Source organism: Oncorhynchus masou, chromosome 30, assembly GCF_036934945.1.
Source record: "Oncorhynchus masou masou isolate Uvic2021 chromosome 30, UVic_Omas_1.1, whole genome shotgun sequence".
NCBI lineage: Eukaryota > Metazoa > Chordata > Actinopteri > Salmoniformes > Salmonidae > Oncorhynchus > Oncorhynchus masou.
In genome coordinates, this window is record NC_088241.1 from 17678515 (window position 1) to 17701313 (window position 22799).

General features: G+C 43.8%; 1 protein-coding gene across 1 annotated transcript; it reads right to left on the minus strand.

Annotated features, from left to right (window-relative positions):
- Positions 1-3: 3 nt before the first annotated feature.
- Positions 4-22199, minus strand: LOC135522214 (BMP-binding endothelial regulator protein-like). Its single transcript, XM_064948273.1, has 15 exons — positions 21021-22199; positions 19658-19743; positions 14311-14410; positions 11823-11905; positions 8063-8153; positions 7835-7917; positions 7091-7190; positions 6805-6914; positions 6552-6686; positions 6235-6339; positions 2851-2896; positions 2237-2599; positions 1797-2133; positions 1393-1523; positions 4-1238 (listed from the first exon to the last, which is right to left on the minus strand). The coding sequence occupies exons 1-15, from the start codon at positions 21133-21135 to the stop codon at positions 1057-1059; spliced, it is 2067 nt and encodes a 688-aa protein (XP_064804345.1). The 5' UTR covers positions 21136-22199; the 3' UTR covers positions 4-1056.
- Positions 22200-22799: the final 600 nt, after the last annotated feature.

Genomic DNA, 22799 nt, shown 5'->3' on the forward strand with positions numbered 1-22799 from the left:
AGATTAGTTTCATGGAAATTATATATTGCTGGTCTTAAATAATAACTTACAAGGTCAAGTGAAATGTACGTCTCGAGGAACACCTTCAGTTTGAGAATCAACACACAGCAACCTGTACACTGAGCATTTGAAAATACAGTACGTTTCGTCCCTGCGATGGTTCAACAACCGAGTCACATATGGGCATTTCTCTTCACACAAGACACAATTACACAAACTAAACAACAAATAGATAAATAGCTTTTTTCCCCCTTTAAATCATTTATAACGAAATTAGATTTGTGATTCTGGCTCTTGTTACAACATATCAATTGATCGATATATAAATTAACAATATCAACAACAAACATAACAATAATAATAATACAAAAAGCTATCTGTTTTTATACAAATCTTGTTAGTTTACAGTATAAAATAATCCTATGCAAGTGAGACCTGGGGGTTCAATATGTTCATTGTACAGTTTATCCCTTATGCTGGCAGGGTGAACATGCTTGTTCAAGATGCATTGGTTGGTTTCCTGGTTTTGAATGTCTGCGTGCTGCAACAGAGTGAAACACTGAGGCCATATTGGCTCAACACAGAACCAGCCCCACCCTTTTCCTGAAGGTCCATGGCAGTCTGGATGAATGTCCCTTGAGGGTCCAGTAACTAAAGAAGCATAGCCACAAAGGCTTTCCCAAAGGGTCTCTTCATCTTTTAACTACAAGGGTGATGTTTCCCTCCAGATTCCTATCCCATTTGAATGACAACATGGGCGCCATCCTGTGGAAACACAAGGTAGTGCTGGACGAGTAAGATCAACCGACAGCGGAGTTTCAAACCCCAGTCTGTGATGGCCGGTATCTCCCTCAGAGTGGACGAGGCCTCTACCTGACCTACCTGTCTTCTGAGAACCCTTTCAGTCCATCATTGCCTGTCTGCACAGCTATTCATCCCCCCACACTCACCCCCATGTTCCCCCCCACTCCTCACTCCCCCAGGTATGGACCCTGAGTGCTAGGCAGTGTTGGTTGCTTGGCCCTCTCTCAGCCCCCTTCCCCTGGGGCACTAGGATCACCGGCCAGGGCAGGCTATGGGCTTGATGCAGCGGCCCTGGAACAGCACCAGGTTGGCTGGGCAGTGGCAGCCGGCAACGCAGGGCTTGTGGCAGGGCCCGATCTCATTCCAGTTGTCACAGGTCTTGGTGCAGCCCGGGCCACAGGTGTCATACACCGCTCCGTGTTTACACTGGGTCGCTGAGAAGATTGGGTTGGTTAGACAGAACTGCAAATCGCCTAACATGAATGGATTTCAGAGATACGTTGATCAATTCTGTTGAGCAAATTAAATGTAGGGGGGGGTTCCCTGTTCCATGAAGTTTAGTGATAGGCTGTGTGTGCTGTCACTCACCCATGCAGGCAGCCTCTGGCTTCCAGTAGACGGGGGCTCCCTCCCTCTCACAGGCCCGACTGTAGGCGATGAAGGACTCACAGTAACAGTTCTTATGCACCGGACACTCACACATGTCTGTTACACAGGACCTAGAGAGAGACAGAGGGGGAAAGAGAGAGAGAGATAAGACAAATAAATGTTGAATTAAATTGAATGGACTGGATTAAATGTATCTCCATACTAAGTGGGTTCCATATCCAAAACAACATTGGACATTCTACGCACATCGGAGACAATCAAATATCACATTTGATATATGAAAAAAATATCACAAGAGTGTTGCAAATGTTGTAGATTCTAGGACAAATCTCATTACAAATGAAGCTCCCCAAAGTTCCGGAGACACCCCAAGAACCACTGACCTATAGAAGGAGGCAAAGTCCACCACCCGGTGACACTTCTGGAACTCCCAGGACTTGAGCTTCTGACACTCCCTGTGAGCGCGGAACTTGACCTTTACACTCCCGGGACAGAGGTACGAGGTGGGCCTCCTGAGGGGCTGGGCACAAACCTCGTTCCCCTCCACGCGCCACGAGTCTGCAAACTCATCGACCACGAACTTGAAGAGGCCGTCACTGCCCATGGTGTCATCCCGCTTATGTCCATTGTAGTTCCCACAGAGGCCACAGAGACGACCGCGCAGGTGAGGAGCAGCCACCACCTCCACGAAGCTGTCCCCGTCCCACGTGATCTCCAGACCTGAGGGAGGAAGAGACAGAGAGTTATGCTTCAAAAAGAAGCTAAAATGCACTTTAGCAGTGTTCTTTAGGTTCCAATGAAGTTAACATGAAGCCAGTCTAACCTGCGATGGTGGTGAGTTTGAGCAGGTATCCATCCAGGTCGATGTGGACCCCAGGGCCATGGTAGGGCAGGGCGATGCGCGTGCCGTTCCTCCTCACCGTCAGGTGCTGGTGCAGGCTGAGACTCAGCCCTCCTATCCTCAGCTCCACTGACTGGGTCCAGGAGTAGGAGCGGGTTCGCCTCGCATCGTTCCTCACCACAACCGTGAAGCCAGAGTCAGAGCCGGCGCTGTTTCCACCCCCGCCCGAGAGGGCGCCACCACAGTCTCGAGTCAGAACATACTGGCAGGTTCCTTGGAAGTTAAACGTTCGCCCGTCAAAGGTGTTGTAGTGAGGGTCGCCGAATACGGTGCACACACCTGGCTCTGGAAGGAGTGATAGGAGAGAGAGAGAGGCAGGGAAGGACGAGAAAGAGGAAGTGTTTTTAATTATGGGCGTCAATTTGATCCATTTTTTTCCCCCTGTATTTTGCATGAGAAATCTGTGCTTAATACAACATGACTAAATGTCTATTTGAGAGAAGACCAAGAACGAAACAACCGCCACAAAACTGGAAAATGCAACCCACAAAGGTGTGTGAGGACCCAGCTGAGGAAGAGGGGAGTAACTTACTCACTTTCAGTGCAAACCGGGCAGCAGCCAGTCCTGTTCAGGATCTTATTCTAGAAGAGACAGACAGACCGTTAGATACACAGACATAGAGAGAGATCAGCAGGCAGCCAGTCAGAGTGCAAGAGACAGACAGTCAACTGGACAGTTGGACACATTACACATTAATACCCACACACACAGACACAGACAGACACAGACAGACAACCAGTCAAATGTGGACAGCCAGATAATTGATACAGACAACTGTTACTCTCTGCCTGGTGTATGTGTGTGTTTGCTAGAGAGAGGGGGGGGGGGGGGGGGTACGTTTCAACTTCCTTCAGAGGTGCACATTTGAGAACTCAATCCCTCTCAACCCCCACTTACCTTTGCCCCAGGGCCCTCACCCCTTACTCTCTCTCTCAATTTCAATTCCTTTCAATTCAAGGGGCTTTATTGGCATGGGAAACATATGTTAACATTGCCAAAGCAAGTGAAGTAGATAATATACAGAAGTGAAATAAACAATAAAAATGAACAGTAAATATTATACTCACAGAAGTTCCAAAAGAATAAAGACATTACAAATGTCATATTATGTCTACATACAGTGTTGTAACGATGTGCAAATAGTACAAAAGGGAAAATAAATAAATATAAATATGGGTTGTATTTACAATGGTGTTTGTTCTTCACTGGTTGCCCTTTTCTTGTAGCAACAGGTCACAAATCTTGCTGCTGTGATGGCACACTGTGGTATTTCACCCAGTAGATATGGGAGTTTATCAAAATCGGGTTAGTTTACTAATTCTGTGTAATCTGAGGGAAATATGTCTCTAATATGGTCATACATTTAGCAGGAGGTTAGGAAGTGCAGCTTAGTTTCCACCTCATTTTGTGGGCAGTGGGCACAGAGTCTGTCTTCTCTTGAGAGCCAGGTCTGCCTGCTGTGGCCTTTCTCAGTTGCAAGGCTATGCTCACAGAGTCTGTACCTTTTCAAGGCTTTCCTTAAATTTGGGTCAGTCACAGTAGTCAGGTATTCTGCCACTGTGTACTCTCTGTTTAGGGTAAAATAGCATTCTAGTTTGCACAGTTTTTTTTGTTAATTCTTTCCAATGTGTCAAGTAATTATCTTTTTGTTTTCTCATGATTTGGTTGGGTCTAATTGTGTTGCTGACCTGGGGCACTGTGGGGTCTGTTTGTGTTTGTGAACAGAGCCCCAGGACCAGCTTGCTTAGGGGACTCTTCTCCAGGTTCATCTCTCTGTAGGTGATGGCTTTGTTATGGAAGGTTTGGGAATCAAATCCTTTAGGTGGTTGTAGAATTTAACGGCTCTTTTCTGGATTTTGATAACTAGCGGGTATTGGCCTAATTCTGCTCTGCATGCATTATTTGGTGTTTTACGTTGTACACAGAGGATATTTTTGCAGAATTCTGCATGCAGAGTCTCAATTTGGTGTTTGTCCCATTTTGTGAATTCGTGGTTGGTGAGTGGACCCCAGACCTCACAACTATAAAGGGCAATGGGTTCTATAAATGATTCAAGTATTTTTTGCCAGATCCTAATTGGTTTGTGGAATTTATGTTATGTTTAATGGCATAGAATGCCCTTCTTGCCTTGTCTCTCAGATCATTAACAGCTTTTTGGTGGAAGTTACCTGTGGTGCTGATGTTTAGGCCAAGGTATGTATAGTTTTTTGTGTGCTCTATGCACACTCTCTCTCTCACACACACACACACGCACGCACGCACGCACACACGCACGCACACACACACACACACACACACACACACACACACACACACACACACACACACACACACACACACACACACACCCCACCTGACCCCCATCACAGTGCACAAAGGGCTCTCCCTCTTTGAAGCTCTTTGAGAGATTGAGAGATTTGGCTTTCAGGGTCTAAATATAGGGAAGCTCTTCTTTACTGTCACTCAAACATCACCCAGACAAAGACCTGACTGGAGACTGTGTGTCTCCTATGGGACGGAGGGGCAGACACATGGGTGACCGCACTGTGACCGCGTGACAGGTGAACGCTACATGACCACCAGGAAGGTATGATGAGTGGATGTTGTGATATTGTATGACAGGTGACCGCTATGTGACCGTATCTATATTGCAATTGACCGCTAGGTGACCGTGTCTCAATTGGCTGTTATGTGACTATTACGACAGATGACCATGACTCAGTGACCAAGACACAAACACAGATGGCCGTTAGGGGATATACTGCATGACTGTATAACAGGTGAACGCTGTGTGACAACTAGGAATCCATGACTAAGGCAGCCATACGTGACTGTAATTGTACTGTCTGACAGTTCATTATACTACTATGTGACCATGATCTGCTCCATAACCAGACAGGCGCGGTGTATATGTGATGGTGGTGGGATGCTAGCTTAAAAAAGAATGACAACGAGCCTTTAATGTCGACTATATGAACGCATCTGAGAACAGATGACCACTACATTACCTCACAACAAGCAACCGCTATGTGACCATAACAGGTGACGCTAGGTAACCATTGTAACCGTGAGAACGCTGGTCACTGGCAGCATGAATAAGTAACTAATCATTTGGTCGCTGGAATGCAAAGAATCTACTACATCACCCCAAGACAGGTGACCGCCGTGTGAACTGGGACTGTTACTCAGCCCCAAAAAACTGGCCAGCTGAAGGTATGGTTACTGTGGTAAGATACCAGGGTTGTGCCTTGGCCCACTCACACTGTTCTGGCCCAGGTGAATCGGTTTTGACTCCTCCTTACACCTCCACCGCTAAATCAGCTTCTAGCCAGCTGCCTGCTGTGACAGCAACATGTGGCGGTTAGTCACAGACAGGAACTCTGGACAGTAGACAGCCTGGATGGGGACGTGGTGAGGTGTGAAAGGGACTGTCTCATGTTGATGGTTCAGGGAGAACAGAGGGACCCCAGGACTATGTCCTATAGATATAGGCCGTGTTCATAACATAAGTGCATTTAATTGCTTAAAGCTGAAATGTGCATATGGTGAAACAGCGCCACTGTCCGCCCCCAGAGCATTTGTTCTCGTTTTTATTTTGTTGATGAAACGGAATAGAGGAGCATTCAGCATCGTGGTAAAAAATGATTGGCAGGACATACTCTGCTGTTCTATCACGGGTCCAATGAAGAAGAAAACTGGGTTTGAAGTAACTTCTTTGTTGTTGTAACATCGCAAACGGATGTGGCAGTTTCACCAAGTACAGATTCCAGCTTTAAGGTGAAAGGTAAAGTGAGTGAGCATCTTTTTTAACGTCTATTCTAATCGATGTTGTCATTCCCATCACTTCATTGAAAGATTACTGGAATGAAAAGGCGCAACACAAGACAGTTTGTGATTGGGCCTTGAGTCTGTCACTCACTGAGGGGCAGCTGGTGATTGGCACACACTGCTTTGGCTGGCACTCGATGGCCCCCTTGACACAGGCACACAGGGTGCAGTTCACAGACGACCACATGTCTCCCTCCTAGAGCAAAGGAAGAAGCAGAGAGAGAACCAATCAACCACAACTTCAATCAGCTTATCAAACCAGTATTAATGTCTGTATAAATATGCATATAATAATAAGGACAACTGTGGTGGATAAGTATCAGTGTTGAATGTTGAGGCAATGGTAAGGTTCTATTCCCCCAGTTGATATCATGCAGCATTAGGACTTGTTGTCCCAGACTGTCTCACCCGGTAGATCTTGTTCCTGACCCGGCAGTACTTCACTTCCGCTACCTCCACGAAGGATAGACACTCCCCACAGCACTGGTCACCATGGCAACTGCCCGGCCGAGAGCAGCGCTTCCTGCACACCACAGTGGAATTCTGGGAAGGTGGAGGGATACGAGGGAAGGAGAAGGGGTCAGTTATTGATGGTAACTTGGTGATTTGGCACGTAAAGTTGAATAGAGTTCTGGGGCCTGGTTCCCTGGTCAGTTCTTACCTTGCAGGTACAGGTGGTGCAGTTGTCGTGCTTGAAGGAGGTGCCGTTCTCATAGACCTCACTGTGGAACAGACAACTCCCCATCGACAGGTCAAACACTTTCCTCTGACCTGACGGAGGGAGAGAGTAAGAAAGAAATAAGAGGTCGGCTTGATGATAATTATTATGACTGTTATGATGTTTTAATGATGTGTGACGTTTTAATAATAATTCATGAAATATGAATATGCTCTCCAGACTTCTATCGGAGAGTCCTATGAGGTATTTGATGAGAGTGGGGTGTTACCGAGGCACTTGGGACAGCACTGTCCGGGCTGAGTGTGGCTCAGGTGGGCGGGGCATGAGAGGACAGGACACACATCCCTGGCGCATAGGGTCCGCCCTCCCTGAAAGAACATATCATATCAACTCCAAATGTTATTTCTCACACGCGCCGAATACAACAGGTGGAATGCTTACTTTACAAGCCATTAATCAAGAATACAGTTTTAAGAAAATAGAGTTCAGAAAATATTTACTAAATAAACTAAAGTTAAACAAAATACCACAATAAAATAAGAATAAGGAAGTTATATACATAGACGTTGGAACAATTCTGCATTCATCTTCTCTTATGCATTACTCAACTTATCTCCACTTAATGACCGTTTCCATTACACAATACCATTTGCACCTTTGTCTGCACCTGTGAAACCCGGATTGCTACCTTTAACAGCTCACAAACACAACTACTCTAGATGCCAGACGGTTGTCACAGTTCCCCCTGGCCTTGTAGCAGTGTGCCCTCATTAACGGCTGGTACAGGACACAGTGTACACTAGTCCCACTGAGGCATTAATGTGTTGACAGACTCAACTCACATTAATGTGTTTACTCACTCAGCTCCCCTGCTTGTTTACTAAGGGGAGGAGGAGGAGGGGAAGGGGGTGTTACCACTGTGAGTCCCCTGAGAGCCAAGACAAACTCATTTGGACCACAGAGGGCCAGTCACTGTACTGTGGGGACTGGAGACATGCATGTCTATACTCACAGTGCAGGTGCATTTAATGCAGGGTTTTCCCTCAGGGTGAAACTCTTCCCTCTCTTTGTACAGACGGCCCTCCAAGATACAGCCTGGAACAGAAGAGACACACAGGCTAGCTTTATTATCCATGTATTCCTTTTTCACACACACACACACACACACGCACACACACACACACACACACACACACACACACACACACACACACACACACACACACAATCACTCACTCACTTGGGCACGTTGGACAGCACTTCTTGGGGTGAATCTTGGGGTTCCTGCAGTGGACGACACACTGTACTTCCGCTTCAGTTACGACCCCTTCCTGTCAAAACCAGGAAGCAATTAAAACAGTGATTTATTTATCATTGTTCGAACAAATTTCCTATGACATATTCTCAGCAGCATCCCTGTCCAGTTCTAGGCTACGTACATCAGTGAATATTCTGCTGCATACCTCCCATTCCTGTATTAGACAAACTTGTCTTTCGGTTGCTTAGCGTTTCAGTTATGTAAGGCATGTACTATGTAAGCAGAATATTAGATAGGGACGTACCATTAGATAGGGACATACCATTGGATAGGGACATTCCATTAGATAGGAACATTCCATTCTGCATCTCACACATGCAGGCATCTATTCTACATACTGGGACACCCCTGATCACTCACCGAAAATGTACCTGAAAACAATATGTTGTCCCAAGTGTTAGAACTATGAGTGATAGAACTATGAGTGATAGAACTATGAGTGTTAGAACTATGAGTGATAGAACTATGAGTGTTAGAACTATGAGTGATAGAACTATGAGTGTTAGAACTATGAGTGTTATAACTATGAGTGATAGAACTATGAGTGATAGAACTATGAGTGTTAGAACTATGAGTGTTATAACTATGAGTGATAGAACTATGAGTGTTAGAACTATGAGTGTTAGACCTATGAGTGTTAGAACTATGAGTGTTAGAACTATGAGTGTTAGAACTATTAGTGTTAGAACTATTAGTGTTAGAACTATTAGTGTTAGAACTATGAGTGATAGAACTATTAGTGATAGAACTATGAGTGTTAGAACTATGAGTGTTAGAACTATGAGTGTTAGAACTATGAGTGTTAGAACTATTAGTGTTAGAACTATTAGTGTTAGAACTATTAGTGTTAGAACTATTAGTGTTAGAACTATGAGTGATAGAACTATTAGTGATAGAACTATGAGTGTTAGAACTATGAGTGTTAGAACTATGAGTGTTAGAACTATTAGTGTTAGAACTATTAGTGTTAGAACTATTAGTGTTAGAACTATGAGTGATAGAACTATTAGATAGAACTATGAGTGTTAGAACTATTAGTGTTAGAACTATTAGTGTTAGAACTATGAGTGAGTGTTAGAACTATTAGTGTTAGAACTATTAGTGTTAGAACTAGGAGTGTTAGAACTATTAGTGTTAGAACTATTAGTGTTAGAACTATGAGTGTTAGAACTATTAGTGTTAGAACTATTAGTGTTAGAACTATGAGTGATAGAACTATGAGTGTTAGAACTATGAGTGTTAGAACTATTAGTGTTAGAACTATTAGTGTTAGAACTATTAGTGTTAGAACTATGAGTGATAGAACTATTAGTGATAGAACTATGAGTGTTAGAACTATTAGTGTTAGAACTAGGAGTGTTAGAACTATTAGTGTTAGAACTATTAGTGTTAGAACTATGAGTGATAGAACTATTAGTGATAGAACTATGAGTGTTAGAACTATGAGTGTTAGAACTATTAGTGTTAGAACTATGAGTGTTAGAACTATGAGTGTTAGAACTATTAGTGTTAGAACTATTAGTGTTAGAACTAGGAGTGTTAGAACTATTAGTGTTAGAACTATTAGTGTTAGAACTATGAGTGATAGAATTATTAGTGTTAGAACTATGAGTGATAGAACTATGAGTGTTAGAACTATGAGTGTTAGAACTATGAGTGATAGAACTATTAGTGATAGAACTATGAGTGTTAGAACTATGAGTGTTAGAACTATTAGTGTTAGAACTATGAGTGTTAGAACTATGAGTGTTAGAACTATTAGTGTTAGAACTAGGAGTGTTAGAACTATTAGTGTTAGAACTATTAGTGATAGAACTATGAGTGTTAGAACTATTAGTGTTAGAACTATGAGTGTTAGAACTATGAGTGTTAGAACTATTAGTGTTAGAACTAGGAGTGTTAGAACTATTAGTGTTAGAACTATTAGTGATAGAACTATGAGTGATAGAACTATTAGTGATAGAACTATGAGTGATAGAACTATTAGTGATAGAACTATGAGTGATAGAACTATTAGTGTTAGAACTAGGAGTGTTAGAACTATTAGTGTTAGAACTAGGAGTGTTAGAACTATTAGTGTTAGAACTAGGAGTGTTAGAACTATGAGTGATAGAACTATGAGTGATAGAACTATTAGTGTTAGAACTAGGAGTGTTAGAACTATGAGTGATAGAACTATGAGTGATAGAACTATTAGTGTTAGAACTAGGAGTGTTAGAACTATGAGTGATAGAACTATTAGTGTTAGAACTATGAGTGTTAGAACTATTAGTGTTAGAACTATGAGTGATAGAACTATGAGTGATAGAACTATTAGTGTTAGAACTATGAGTGATAGAACTATGAGTGTTAGAACTATTAGTGTTAGAACTATGAGTGTTAGAACTATTAGTGTTAGAACTATGAGTGATAGAACTATTAGTGTTAGAACTATTAGTGTTAGAACTAGGAGTGTTAGAACTATGAGTGATAGAACTATTAGTGTTAGAACTATGAGTGATAGAACTATGAGTGTTAGAACTATTAGTGTTAGAACTATGAGTGTTAGAACTATTAGTGTTAGAACTATGAGTGATAGAACTATTAGTGTTAGAACTATTAGTGTTAGAACTAGGAGTGTTAGAACTATTAGTGTTAGAACTATGAGTGATAGAACTATGAGTGATAGAACTATTAGTGTTAGAACTATGAGTGATAGAACTAGGAGTGTTAGAACTAGGAGTGTTAGAACTAGTAGTGTTAAAATTAGGAGTGTTAGAACTAGGAGTGTTAGAACTGGAAGTGTTAGAACTAGTAGTGTTAAAACTAGAACTAGGGACCACAACACGTTGTTTGTGTGTGAGGTCTGGATACTGGTCAGCCCCCCCCCCTCCCATTCCCGCCGCGTGGGTATCTTGGGGATGGAGTAAATGAGTGGTGTGTAGAGCTCTGCTTTTTTCACATGCCACCCTTCAACACGCAGACTAACACAGTCTAGTTTGACTGGACCTCCCCAATGCTGGAGCTGACACTCCCTCACACAGCTGTGTCCACTGCCATTGACTTATAGTGTTCAGATCTGTGCATGTGTTTTGTATTTTAAGTAGTATTGTGGGACCATGTATGCGAGTGTGTGGTGTGTATACAGTGAGTGAGGTTGGGTATACACGTGTGGGGTTAGTCTTGTGAGGTAGACACTGGGTTGGGGAGGCTTGGAACCAGAAGGGTGGACTGTACTGCCAAGTTCACCTTGCTCCTCTCTCAAAGACATTGAGACATATATCCTCCAACATCATCTGCTTTTCTTTCTCTTTATGTCTCTTCTTCCTCCAACCCCTTGGCTATCTGTCCACTGTCTCATTCTTTCTCTCCCTCACATCTCTCATTCCCTCCCCAAATCTGAGTCTCTGTCTGCGTCATTCAGCCTCCCCCTCTAAAAGTATGTCTATCTTTCCCTAGATCCTCATTCATCTTTCTCTCTTTCTTCATTAATCTCCCTCTCCACCCGTCTCTCTTTCACTCACTCCTCTGTCGGTTTCCCTCTTTTCCACTCACTCCCCACTATCATTCCCTCTCCCTGTCTGCCTCTCTCTTCGTACTCCCTCTCTCCTTCTCTACTTCATTTACTTTACATTCCCTCTCCTTACTTTTCTCATCATCATCTCTCTCTCTCTCTCTTTCATTTTCTCTGTGTGACACTCACCTGACAGCGGCGAGAGATGCAGGGCTTGATGGAGCTGGTCCAGGAGACAGAACTATTATAGGACTCTCCATCCAGCTGACAACCTAGAGGAGAGAGAGAGGGAATGAGAGAGAGACAGGGGAGGATAGAGAGAGAGGGTGGGGTAGAGAGAGAGAGACATAGAGAGAGGGAGAGAGAGAGAGAGAGTTGGCACTCCAAACCTGGATGTGAATGTTTACTAGTTTGTGGAAACTAAAAGTCTACAGGGAGCACTAAATGGACTACATGTGTGAACATAGAGCTGTTTGCCTCTCCAGACCATACGTGTTGAGACAGATTGAACACAGGGTTACAAATCCATTGTAAGCGATGCCTGGAGGGAGTCTGTGTGCCACCACCGTCAGAGCCAGCTGGCTATAGTGTCCCCTATGGCTCGGGAAGGCCTTTCTTTGATTGTCTTGATTTGGCATAGCGATGGTAAAGTTTAGTAGTCTCGACACAGCCACATACATACACTACCATTCAAAAGTTTGGGGTCACTTGGAAATGTCCTTGTTTTTGAAAGAAAAGTACATTTTTATTGCTTCTTTAATCAGAACAACAGTTTTCAGCTGTGCTAACATAATTGCGAAAGGGTTTTCTAATGATCAACTAGCCTTTTAAAATGATAAACTTGGATTAGCTAACACAACGTGCCACTGGAAACAGGAGTGATGGTTGCTGATAATGGGCCTATGTAGATATTCTATTAAAAATCTGTCGTTTCCAGCTACAATAGCCTTTTACAGCACTAACAATGTCTACACTGTAATTCTGATCAATTTGATGTTATTTTAATGGACAAAAAATGTGCTTTTCTTTCAAAAACAAGGACATTTCTAAGTGACTCCAAACTTTTGAACGGTAGTGTATGTGCAATTCAGACACTCGAGACAGCCAGCCAGCCAGCCAGCCAGCCAGACAGCAGACAGCCAGACAGACAGCCAGACAGCCAGCCAGACAGACAGACAGACAGACAGACAGACAGACAGACAGACAGACAAACAGCCAGCCAGCCAGCCAGGCAGGCAGGCAGGCACAAACTCTCTGACAAACCCAATCCATTATATAGATGTATCAAGATACCAGAACATGTTGTTGTGAAGTGTCCAGGTCTATTCCAAGGGCATGATAAAAACATCATGTGAAATGAGCCCGAGATCCACTATGAGTAATCACAATGCTCCAGATACACCACCCACAGTCAATAAGGGACTAAATTAATACGATCTTCATTTCAACAGATATAGGGTTGTCTGGTTATGGAAACACAGCAAAACCATTCCTATGATAAAACCACTGCATTAAGTACTTGAACAGTGGGAGGTTTCGTGCTGACACGAGAAAGTTCCTGTTCTAAATGTAGACATGGTCATGAATAAAACCCAAAGTCAACCACAATAGAGGAACAATAGGCACTAATATCGTTCACCATGACAACATGGGGCTTTCCATGGTCGACTTAAGCGAGCGCCACCTCTTCTCATTTGAATGAACTCTAGTCTCGTATAATCTTGACGGCAAACAAAGGACCGCGTTCCTGACCATGAGGTGGTCAATGCTGTGGACCGTGTCCATAGTGCCCCCAACACTACCCGACCCCTTGCGTGTTCCGGCCGGGAGGCGAATGCGTGCCGTCCTAGTCTGGGAGGCAGAGTGGCGCAGTGGCTCATAAACAAGGTTTATTTCTGTGCCCTGTAAACCGAACGCTGAACCCAAACGCCAACGGGTCCCAACCCGTCCCAGAGAGGAGAAGTCCACCAATGCAGCTGTGTGTGTGTGTGTGTGTCTGTGTGTCTGTGTGTGTGTGTGTGTGTGTGTGTGTGTGTGTGTGTGTGTGTGTGTGTGTGTGTGTGTGTGTGTGTGTGTGTGTGTGTGTGTGTGTGTGTGTGTGAGAGAGAGAAAGAGAGATGCTGGCAAACAGTGTGAGAAAGAATAGTTCTTAAGACTTAAATACGAACCGCTGTAGGCCTGTCACATGTTTGTGGGTGTATGTGAGTAGAAGCCGGGCAAATAATAGCTATATGTGTTTGTGTATGTAGCAATTTACCCTCAAGCAGAATCTTCAATTGGTCTGATACAGTAAACATACATACACACGCACAGTAACTATTGTGCTGTTAGAAGAAAAACTATTCATCATTCCCCCACAAGGAGGCAGTAGTGGTGAAATAAGAAGGTTGACCAGTGCAGCTGGACTGACTGTCTTCTACTGTGGGACTCAAGCTGTCGCGTCACCCTCACTCCTACAGGTAGCATCAATGACCGTCAATCAACATCACTGCAATGCTGCAGCAAGGTCTATACATCAACACTAAAGAGATCCAAAGATAGACCCAACTCACTCCACGAGACAAAATTCCAAGTTTATTGGTCTCGCTGAGACTACAGAACATTATATGCATCCCCTAACCTTTGACCTCATGTTTTCATGGTGATGAGAGTAGTAGAGTGTGTGTGTGCTGCTCACCTTTGCATCTCTCACAGCAGGCTCCCGTCTGTTTGACCACCAGAGCACAGTCCTCAGACACCAGGGGACACCTCTCCTGTTTACAGTCTGCCTTCCCCTCCTGAGAGATAGAGCAAAAGAGAGAGGGGGGGGAGAGGGGGAGAGAGAGGGGAAGAGGGAGACGGAGGGAAAGAGGAGATGCTTTTTGATTGCCATCAGTGTATTCACATTATAAAGTCTCCGACACATTCTTTGTCGACACTCCCTTTTTACAGGCTAAAATGAACTCGAGTTACTTTACGCAGACATTCTCTTTCTCTCTTCTCAATTTATATACAACCTCACTTTATATACTAGCTTAACATTATCACTTTGCCACTAGCTTTATACACTCTCTTTATATAGTCCCCATTTACTCAGTGCAACCTAGCTGGACTGTATACTGAGTCAACTTCAAAGCCGGACTGTGGCCCACATAACTAAAATAAAACTGGGCGGTTTTATTTACGGAGAGCCTTCACTGGTTCCCTAACCAGGCTGGTTTGGGTGATGTCATCAGTGAAGGCGAGAGAAGGGCGGCGAGAGGCGAAGGCACATGGGATCCATACATAGTCTCTGTAAAGCGCTCCCCAAACCACTGGTCTAAATCGTAGAGATTTTCAGAGCACTTTCAACAGCCAGTTTGAGACAAATATGTCTGAGAGTGAGATATATGATGCCAGATAGATGAAGGGATGGATTGAAAGTGAGAGAAAAAGAGATAGAGGGAATGAGAGAAGGGCAGACAGATACCATCAGACATGATGACTGGAAAGTCTGACAGGTGGAGATGGAGAGTGAGAGAGAGAGAAGAGAGAGAGAGAGAGAGAGAGAGAGAGAGAGAGAGAGAGAGAGAGAGAGAGAGAGAGAGCAAGAGAGAGAGAGAGAGCGATGGAGAGAGCAATAGAGAGACCGAGAGGTAGACAGAGAGGATGACAGAGTGAGAGAGAGAAATAGAAAGAGTGGTGATAAGTTGTGCGTCTAGTCTTCTGACGACCACAGTTATCTACAGTAGTGTCATAGAGGTCCCGTATTTGTCCTTGAATCTTTATGTCTCTCCACACCTGTGCTTTCCCAGTTGGGCTTTGGAGCCATTCCACTCGCAGCCATTAACACTAAGTGGTGTGAAGAGGTTTGACCTCTCTCAGCAAAGGTCAGGGGTCAAATCAGGTCACCACGCCTCATTAACACTCAGCATACCGTGCACTTTCTGAGGCTTCTTACTAGTCTACTGGTGGTGTGTCATGGCTTCTAATAGGCCAACAGGTGGTCTGGGGATTGTTATTGGACTACTGCTAGTCTCTGGTGTAATAACTAGAGAAATATTTGACCTGAAGGGTAATAACATGTTGATAGGTTAATGTAAGATGTAAGATGTATTGATCCCTGGCATGATGATCATGTGCTGTGGAAAGATGACCACTAGATGGCGACAGCACAGTCAGTTTCACCGTCTCCATTTGCCAAATTCAGAGAATCAAAATGTGTTCAGTCGAACCATGGTCTATGAATAATTTCTCTCTCCCTCCCTCTCTCCCAATCTTTTCCACTATCACTCTCTCTCCTCCATCTATCTCTCAGCCTGACCCCAGAGGGCATGCCAAAACAAGCTGACAGACCCGCCAGCCGCCGTGCCGCCAGTCTTTCATGGAAGGATGGAGAGATCACTAAAAGGCTCTTCAGAGGAGCACTCAAATCAAAGGCCTATTTAAACCTGGACTCCTTGCCCTCATGACCCTTAACCTCCCTCCAAAGCAAACATGTCGCTACCCCACAGGAGCAGCAGTTGTGGCTTAAAACTGGATGAAAAAAGATAAGGGCAACAATATATACATTTCACTGAGAAGTCACAAGCCTATCCAAGAAGTAGGCCTATTCCTGCACCAGTGGTAGAAAGTGAATGGTGTTGAATGAACTGAATGTAACTTTTGGCTCCGATGTGTAGGTAGACTAGCTCCATGACTTTTCTCTGAATTAAGATGATTGTTGTCCTATCCTTCTTTATGTCCTGGCAGGTAGCCTAGCGGTTGGAATACATGATACGATAAGGTGAAAATCTGTCGATGTGCCCTTGAGCAAGGCACTTAACCCTAATTTAATCCAGGGGCTCTGTACTACAGTGGAGGCTGCTGAGGGGAGGACAGAAACCATGTGTTTGATGTATTTGTATACCATTCCACTGATTCCGCTCCAGACATTAACATGAGCCCATCCTCCCCAATTAAGGTACCACCAACCTCCTGTGCCGTACTACTATGGCTGTCCCTGTAAAACAACATGTTTCACTGCACCTATCAGGTGTGTGACAATAAAACATATATACAGTACCAGTCGAAAGTTTGGACACCTACTTATACAGGGTTTTTCTTTATTTTTACAATTTTCTACATTGTAGAATAATAGTGACGACGTACAAACTATGAAATAACACAAATGGAATCATGTAGTAACCAAAAAAAGTGTTAAACAAATCTAAACATAATTTAGATTCATCAAAGTAGCCACCCTTTGCCTTGATGACAGCTTTGCACACTGCTGACATTCTCTCAACCAGCTTCACGAGGAGGTCACATGGAATGCATTTCAATTAACAGATGTGTCCAAACCTTTGACTGGTACTGTATATTTGTTATTTATTTTACTAGGCAAGTCAGTTAAAATCAAATTCTTATTTTACAATGATGGCCTACCCTGGCCAAACCCTCCCCTAACAAGGACAACGTTGGGCCAATTTTGTGCCTCCAGAAGGGACTCCCAATCACAGCTGGTTACGATACAGCCCGGGATCGAACCAGGGTCCGTAGTGACACCTCTAGCACTGAGATACAGTGCCTTAGACCGCTGCGCCACTCAGGAGGCCATATATATATATATTTGTTTCTACCCCTCCATTAGAAGTATCCTGGGAGGTCCAATAGCAATGCTGCCCTGAAGGTTCTCTAACACCATCTTTGCTCTATAGACCACTGGGAGAACTGTACCACGAGCCTCACAGTGCACTGACAGAAAGGGGGGAAGAGTGGGATGGAGAAAGAGAGCAGAAAATAAAGGAGGATTTTGTCTTCTTTAAGTCTTCTAGACTACACTCTTAGAAAAAAGGGTTCCAAAATGGTTCTTCTGCTGTCCCCATAGGAGCACCCTTTCTGGTTCCAGGTAAAAAACCTTTTGGGTTCCATGTAGAATCCTCTGTAAAAACAAAAAGGGTTCTACATGGAACACAAAAGGGTTCTACCTGGAACCAAAAAGGTTTCTTCAAAAGTTATCCTATGGGGACAGCTGAAGAACTCATTAAGGTTCTAGATAGCATCTTTTCTTCTAAGAGTGTAGATATCAAGTCTCTCATTTCATCCTAGCATTTATGCTTTTCTTTTTTGGAGTTTGGTTGTCCCTTTAGACAGAATGGTGTACAAGTTATTGCTCCTTTTCATAAAATGACATTCACATGCCAATTCCACACATAAATCCAATGTTATTACATCTCTGTACCTGGACAGACATCCTGGCTGGTTTAGTGGTTTGCTGACAACGCCAGTGGCAGAGGTAAAGATTGTAAAGGTACACGGTGAGTATTGATCTCCATGTTTGTGGAGCTGTTGGAACAGGAAAGGACCTTTGGCTTCCCAAATGTTTGCAGATCACTGGTCAGCCTACTGAGCTCATCAATCATTGCTACCGAGAAAGAGGAGAGGGGGCAAAAGGAGAGGGAGAGTAGTAGATAGCAGGTTAACGAGAGCTGCCTCCTGGCTGTCTGTATATTATGTTTAGCGAGTGGGAGGCAGATTCCTGCGTCTTGTGAGACGGCTGGCGAAAAGAATGGCTTCTCTGTGTGCCTCAGTTTCCGCCAGTGAAGGGCCATTAACAGGTACTCCGCCGCAACTGGGAGCCTGTGAGTGACACTAGAGCCCTGACAGCTCCCCCCCACCCTTTAAAATCTGCTAACCCCCCCCTAAAAGACAGCATCGCTGGCCCCCCTCCCCTGCGAGGCACTCTGGGGCCAGTGACATGACGGACAGGACAAGATGAAAGGCTAGCTGTGGCCCTCTGATGACTGATAGCATTCAGCAGGGCTCCTAGTGATGGAAGCCTGATAAGGAGGTGGTTAGCAGAGGGAGACATATCAAAGAGACTATCAGAGCCGCTAGAGACAGCCGAGGCAGCATGGCCACAGTAGTGTGCACAGTGCACACACATATACACATATATAACCTTGCACACGCACACTGTTTCTCTGTTTCACATAGGGCAAATACCCTGCAAGTCAAACAAGACATTTGTAGAAGCTTCCTCACCACATGACACCTTTACATAGGGACTAAAAAGACAGACGAGGGAGAGCATTATTGAATCTGGCTTCTGGTGACAGAAAAGCCTCTCACTTGCATTCTCAACCCCTAAAACAAGAGACAGAGTTCAAAGAGCAAATGTTCCAGGAAAGACACCTCCTTTCACATTTGTAGCCTGGATTTAACTCTGGATCATCCAGATGGTCATTGGCAAACTTCAGACGGGCCTCACATGCGCTGGCTTGAGCAGGGGGACCTTGCGTGCGCTGCAGGATTTTAATCCATGACGGCGTAGTGTGTTACTAATGGTTTTCTTTGAGACTGTGGTCCCAGCTCTCTTCAGGTCATTGACCAGGTCCTGCCATGTAGTTCTGGGCTGATCCCTCACCTTCCTCATGATCATTGATGCCCCACGAGGTGAGATCTTGCATGGAGCCCCAGATCGAGGGTGATTGACCGTCATCTTGAACTTCTTCCATTTTATAATAATTGCACCAACAGTTGTTGCCTGCTCACCAGGCTGCTTGCCTATTGTCCTGTAGCCCATCGCAGCCTTGTGCAGGACTACAATTTTATCCCTGATGTCCTTACACAGCTCTCTGGTCTTGGCCATTGTGGAGAGGTTGGAGTCTGTTTGATTGAGCGTGTGGACAGGTGTCTTTTACACAGGTAACGAGTTCAAACAGGTGCAGTTAATACAGGTAATGAGTGGAGAACAGGAGGGTTTCTTAAAGAAAAACTACCAGGTTTGTGAGAGCCAAAATTCTTACTGGTTGGTAGGTGATCAAATACTTATGTCATGCAATAAAATGCTAATTAATTACTTAAAAATCATACAATGATTTTCTGGATTTTTGTTTTAGATAAAAATTACAGACCTCTACATGCTTTGTAAGTACGAAAACCTGAAAAATCGGCAGTGTATCAAATACATGTTCTCCCCACTGTACGTGCCAACAACAAATAGGGAATCTCAATGTCAACTACAATTATCTGCCCTAACACCATATGAAAGCTATTTAGCAAGAATTGGGATTTGTTCTCACCAGACAGACGCAGGTGATGCACGGGTTGTCCGTTATGTTGGGTATGTGGAGCACCTCTCCTTCGTTCTCGCAGATGGCTTCTGTACCTGTGAAGGGCGCGAGGAGAGAGGCAATAAATTTGCGCCTTTTCATCTTCATTGACGTGATAAAACAGCGAAACAACACGCCTCGGATAAATTACGTCATGGACAGACTCGCCATATTCCAATTGTGCTTTTTCTTAAGGCCTACCAGGAATTGCACCGGCTATGCCATAACTATGAGGTATATTTCGTAGACGTTAAAATGAGCAGGCCTAATAGTTTTATCGATAAGGTTATATTTCTAATTTATTTTGTTGATATAGGCTATAGCCTATAAGTTTTTCTAAATTACGAAATATTAGATCAGTTAATCAGAATATTTTTGTCAGAGTGATTTAAATTTAGATGAGACATAACATGTTTAGTTGAGCAGAGCAGTGGCAGCCAGGATTTTTTTTTGGGGGGGGGTTGGTGACTAAGTGGTTTCTGTGAGAATTACAGGAGCAGGGCAATTACCCCGACCGTAGCGTACCCTACAACCTTCGCGTGTAATTAAACCAGCACAGCTTTAAGTGATTGTGGGGAAACCCAACACTTTAGCCTCAATCCAATGAGACTTTTCTTCTTTTATAGAGCAGAGATGAATGAATAGCCCTATAAATGTTGTTTACTCTTCATCCACCTCTTGCAGCCGAGCAGTGATAGGGCGCATTTGTCTTTTTACAACCAGACAACTTTCCTCTCCCACGAAAACGGTGTGTTCAACTCCCGGCTCTGTAGGGAAAACAATAGACAGATGATATACCGCATATTTCGAATACCAGGTAGCGACACTCCATGGGAATTTGATGCGGTGGGATTATACTATAATGGTAGCCTACTCAGCTGATACCGATACGCAGGTTTGTCTTCCCCTGAAAGAAATTATCATGTTTGCACAATGATAACGCGCAAGGTGACTAGGATACTGACCTCGACAGCACGACCCGACTCGAGTTTCCAAATCAACAGTAGATGGGGAAATTATACTGGTGATCCAATGCGCCTGTCATGAGGTTTCAAACGAGCCCGGGGGTACCAGTTACCCGACAGAACATGCTTTTTTTTCACCCAATTTTTAAGATCAATCCAATGGCATGGAGACATTTGTTGTTGATTTATGTTCAACCAAATGTAAATCAAAACTAGACATTGAGCTGACGTCTGTGCCCAGTGGCAAATAACGGGAACAGTGAATAGCCTACCTGTAGGCCTATAGGCTAGCTTTTGGGCTATATTCTTGTTTTTGACAATTGCTGGACATGTTTTGAAGCTAAATAGGCCAAGTCAATGTATCTTACCTGTAATTAAAGGCGAGGAGGACTGTGGCATTTGGAACAGTAAAAACACGAATAAAAAGCTGCAGGTGAACTTATTAGTAAGTACCAAGGCGCTCGAGCAGCAATACAACATCATCCTAAAATTGGTCCAGTAAAAAAAAGAAGGAAAACGAAAAAAAGAAAATGATATGCTAGTATATATACATATATTTATATCCCCATGGGTTGGTGTCCGACTGAAAACACTAGAATATATGGGACTCCAGCATAATTGCCCCCCTCAGTTAGTTTTGTTCCAGCCCATAACATTCAGTTTGTCAAAATGCTAAACGACATCGCGTGTCCTCCGGCATCCGACAATCGACATGACACATGAAAATTACAATGACAATGCCGTGCGGACAGCCAGGCGACAGTCCTCATGTCGCGTCCAGGAGCACTCTTGTGTTCCCAAAACAAGTGCAAGGGTAAGACAATGTTTCCAAAAAAGTGAAAAACAAAGTTCATAAGAGATTAAAATAAAACAGATGCGTATAGTAAAAATGACAAATAAAACTATTGTGAAATAAATTCCACAAATAGCTTAAAGATATATATATTTCTTTTTTAGCTTAAAGATATACTCGTAATTAAATGTCTTCAAAAATACCAAAAATATACAGATGTTGTCAAGCGCTAAAAGAAACCGGTTGCGTTCGGAATTTTAGGTCCGTTTTGCGCCGAGATGCTGTCCAACTGTCTCAGGATTAGTAGCGGGCTTTAGGTTAGGCTACACGAGCCAGCACTGGTCTCTCACTCGGAGCTCCGCGAAAAGCGAACCACCTCCAGCCCAAAGTTATAGTAAACTGCTCCTACTGAGGCGCACGGCGATGCCAGCGTAATAGAAACCCTACTACTCCAGTTAAACATCCCCGCAGGGTGCAGGAACCTCCTCCAAACAAAACGAGAACGGCCCTCAATATTTAAATAGTTGCCGGGGGTTTTAATAATCCGAGTGATTTAACGTACAATCTTGCCCGCTGCTCCCGGCTGGCTGCCGCTGTGGTAATGAAACACTCCGTATAATACCGCGCCGGGAGAGACCCACCTACTGCTATCGGATCTCGAGGCTGGATCTCGTTTCACTACAAACAAGCCTGGAACACAACATGCGTACCACCTGTCTTTACTGATAATCTCTGCTGCGCTCTCTCAACACTGTCACGCTGCAAAACAGGATGAAACAACAACAAAAATCCCTAATTCAGGCCACTTTGTATCAAGGTGGGTTTTCTGCGCCCCTCGAGCTGCTGGGGGAACAAGCGTCATCCCACAATTGTGGATCTCTCCCCCTCCACCTGCATTGATGGGGCGCACCACAATGTCTGTCTGTTCAGTATCATATATTTTACATTTTCCAGTCATATCCTCAATGCAACACTTATTTCATAAATTAGGCATTTTCTTTGTTTGACCCCACTTCAAAGGCATGATGTCAATTCAGAATATATAATCTATGACATTTCAATAGCCTATAATAAGGGCACATAGCTAGTTTAGGCGACATTAACCAGCTTGCATGACATGAAGTGTCTGTTACTGTTGTTTGAGACAGATTTAGAAATCTACAACTTTTAAAACAGTTTGTCTGCCTTAAAATTGTGCTTCTGAAGAACCTCAAATGGGAAGGGAAAGCATTTCTTCAAAGATCCAATTATGACCAAACCCTGTATTTATAACATTTAACTGTCAAGGAACAATGTTTTATTTTATCTAATTGTATTGCTCTTGTTACTTCGCATTGTAAACATGCCACGAGTG

What these genes read in the sequence shown, in the direction of transcription:
- LOC135522214 (XM_064948273.1), bottom strand. Translation starts at nt 21,135, where the DNA reads ATGATGTTGTATTGCTGCTCGAGCGCCTTGGTACTTACTAATAAGTTC. An exon ending in GTGCTGTCCCAAGTGCCTCG is followed by an intron (nt 6,915 to 7,090) that starts GTAACACCCCAC and finishes TCCCTCCGTCAG; the next exon opens with GTCAGAGGAAAGTGTTTGAC. An exon ending in GACTTTGCCTCCTTCTATAG is followed by an intron (nt 1,524 to 1,796) that starts GTCAGTGGTTCT and finishes GTCTCTCTCTAG; the next exon opens with GTCCTGTGTAACAGACATGT.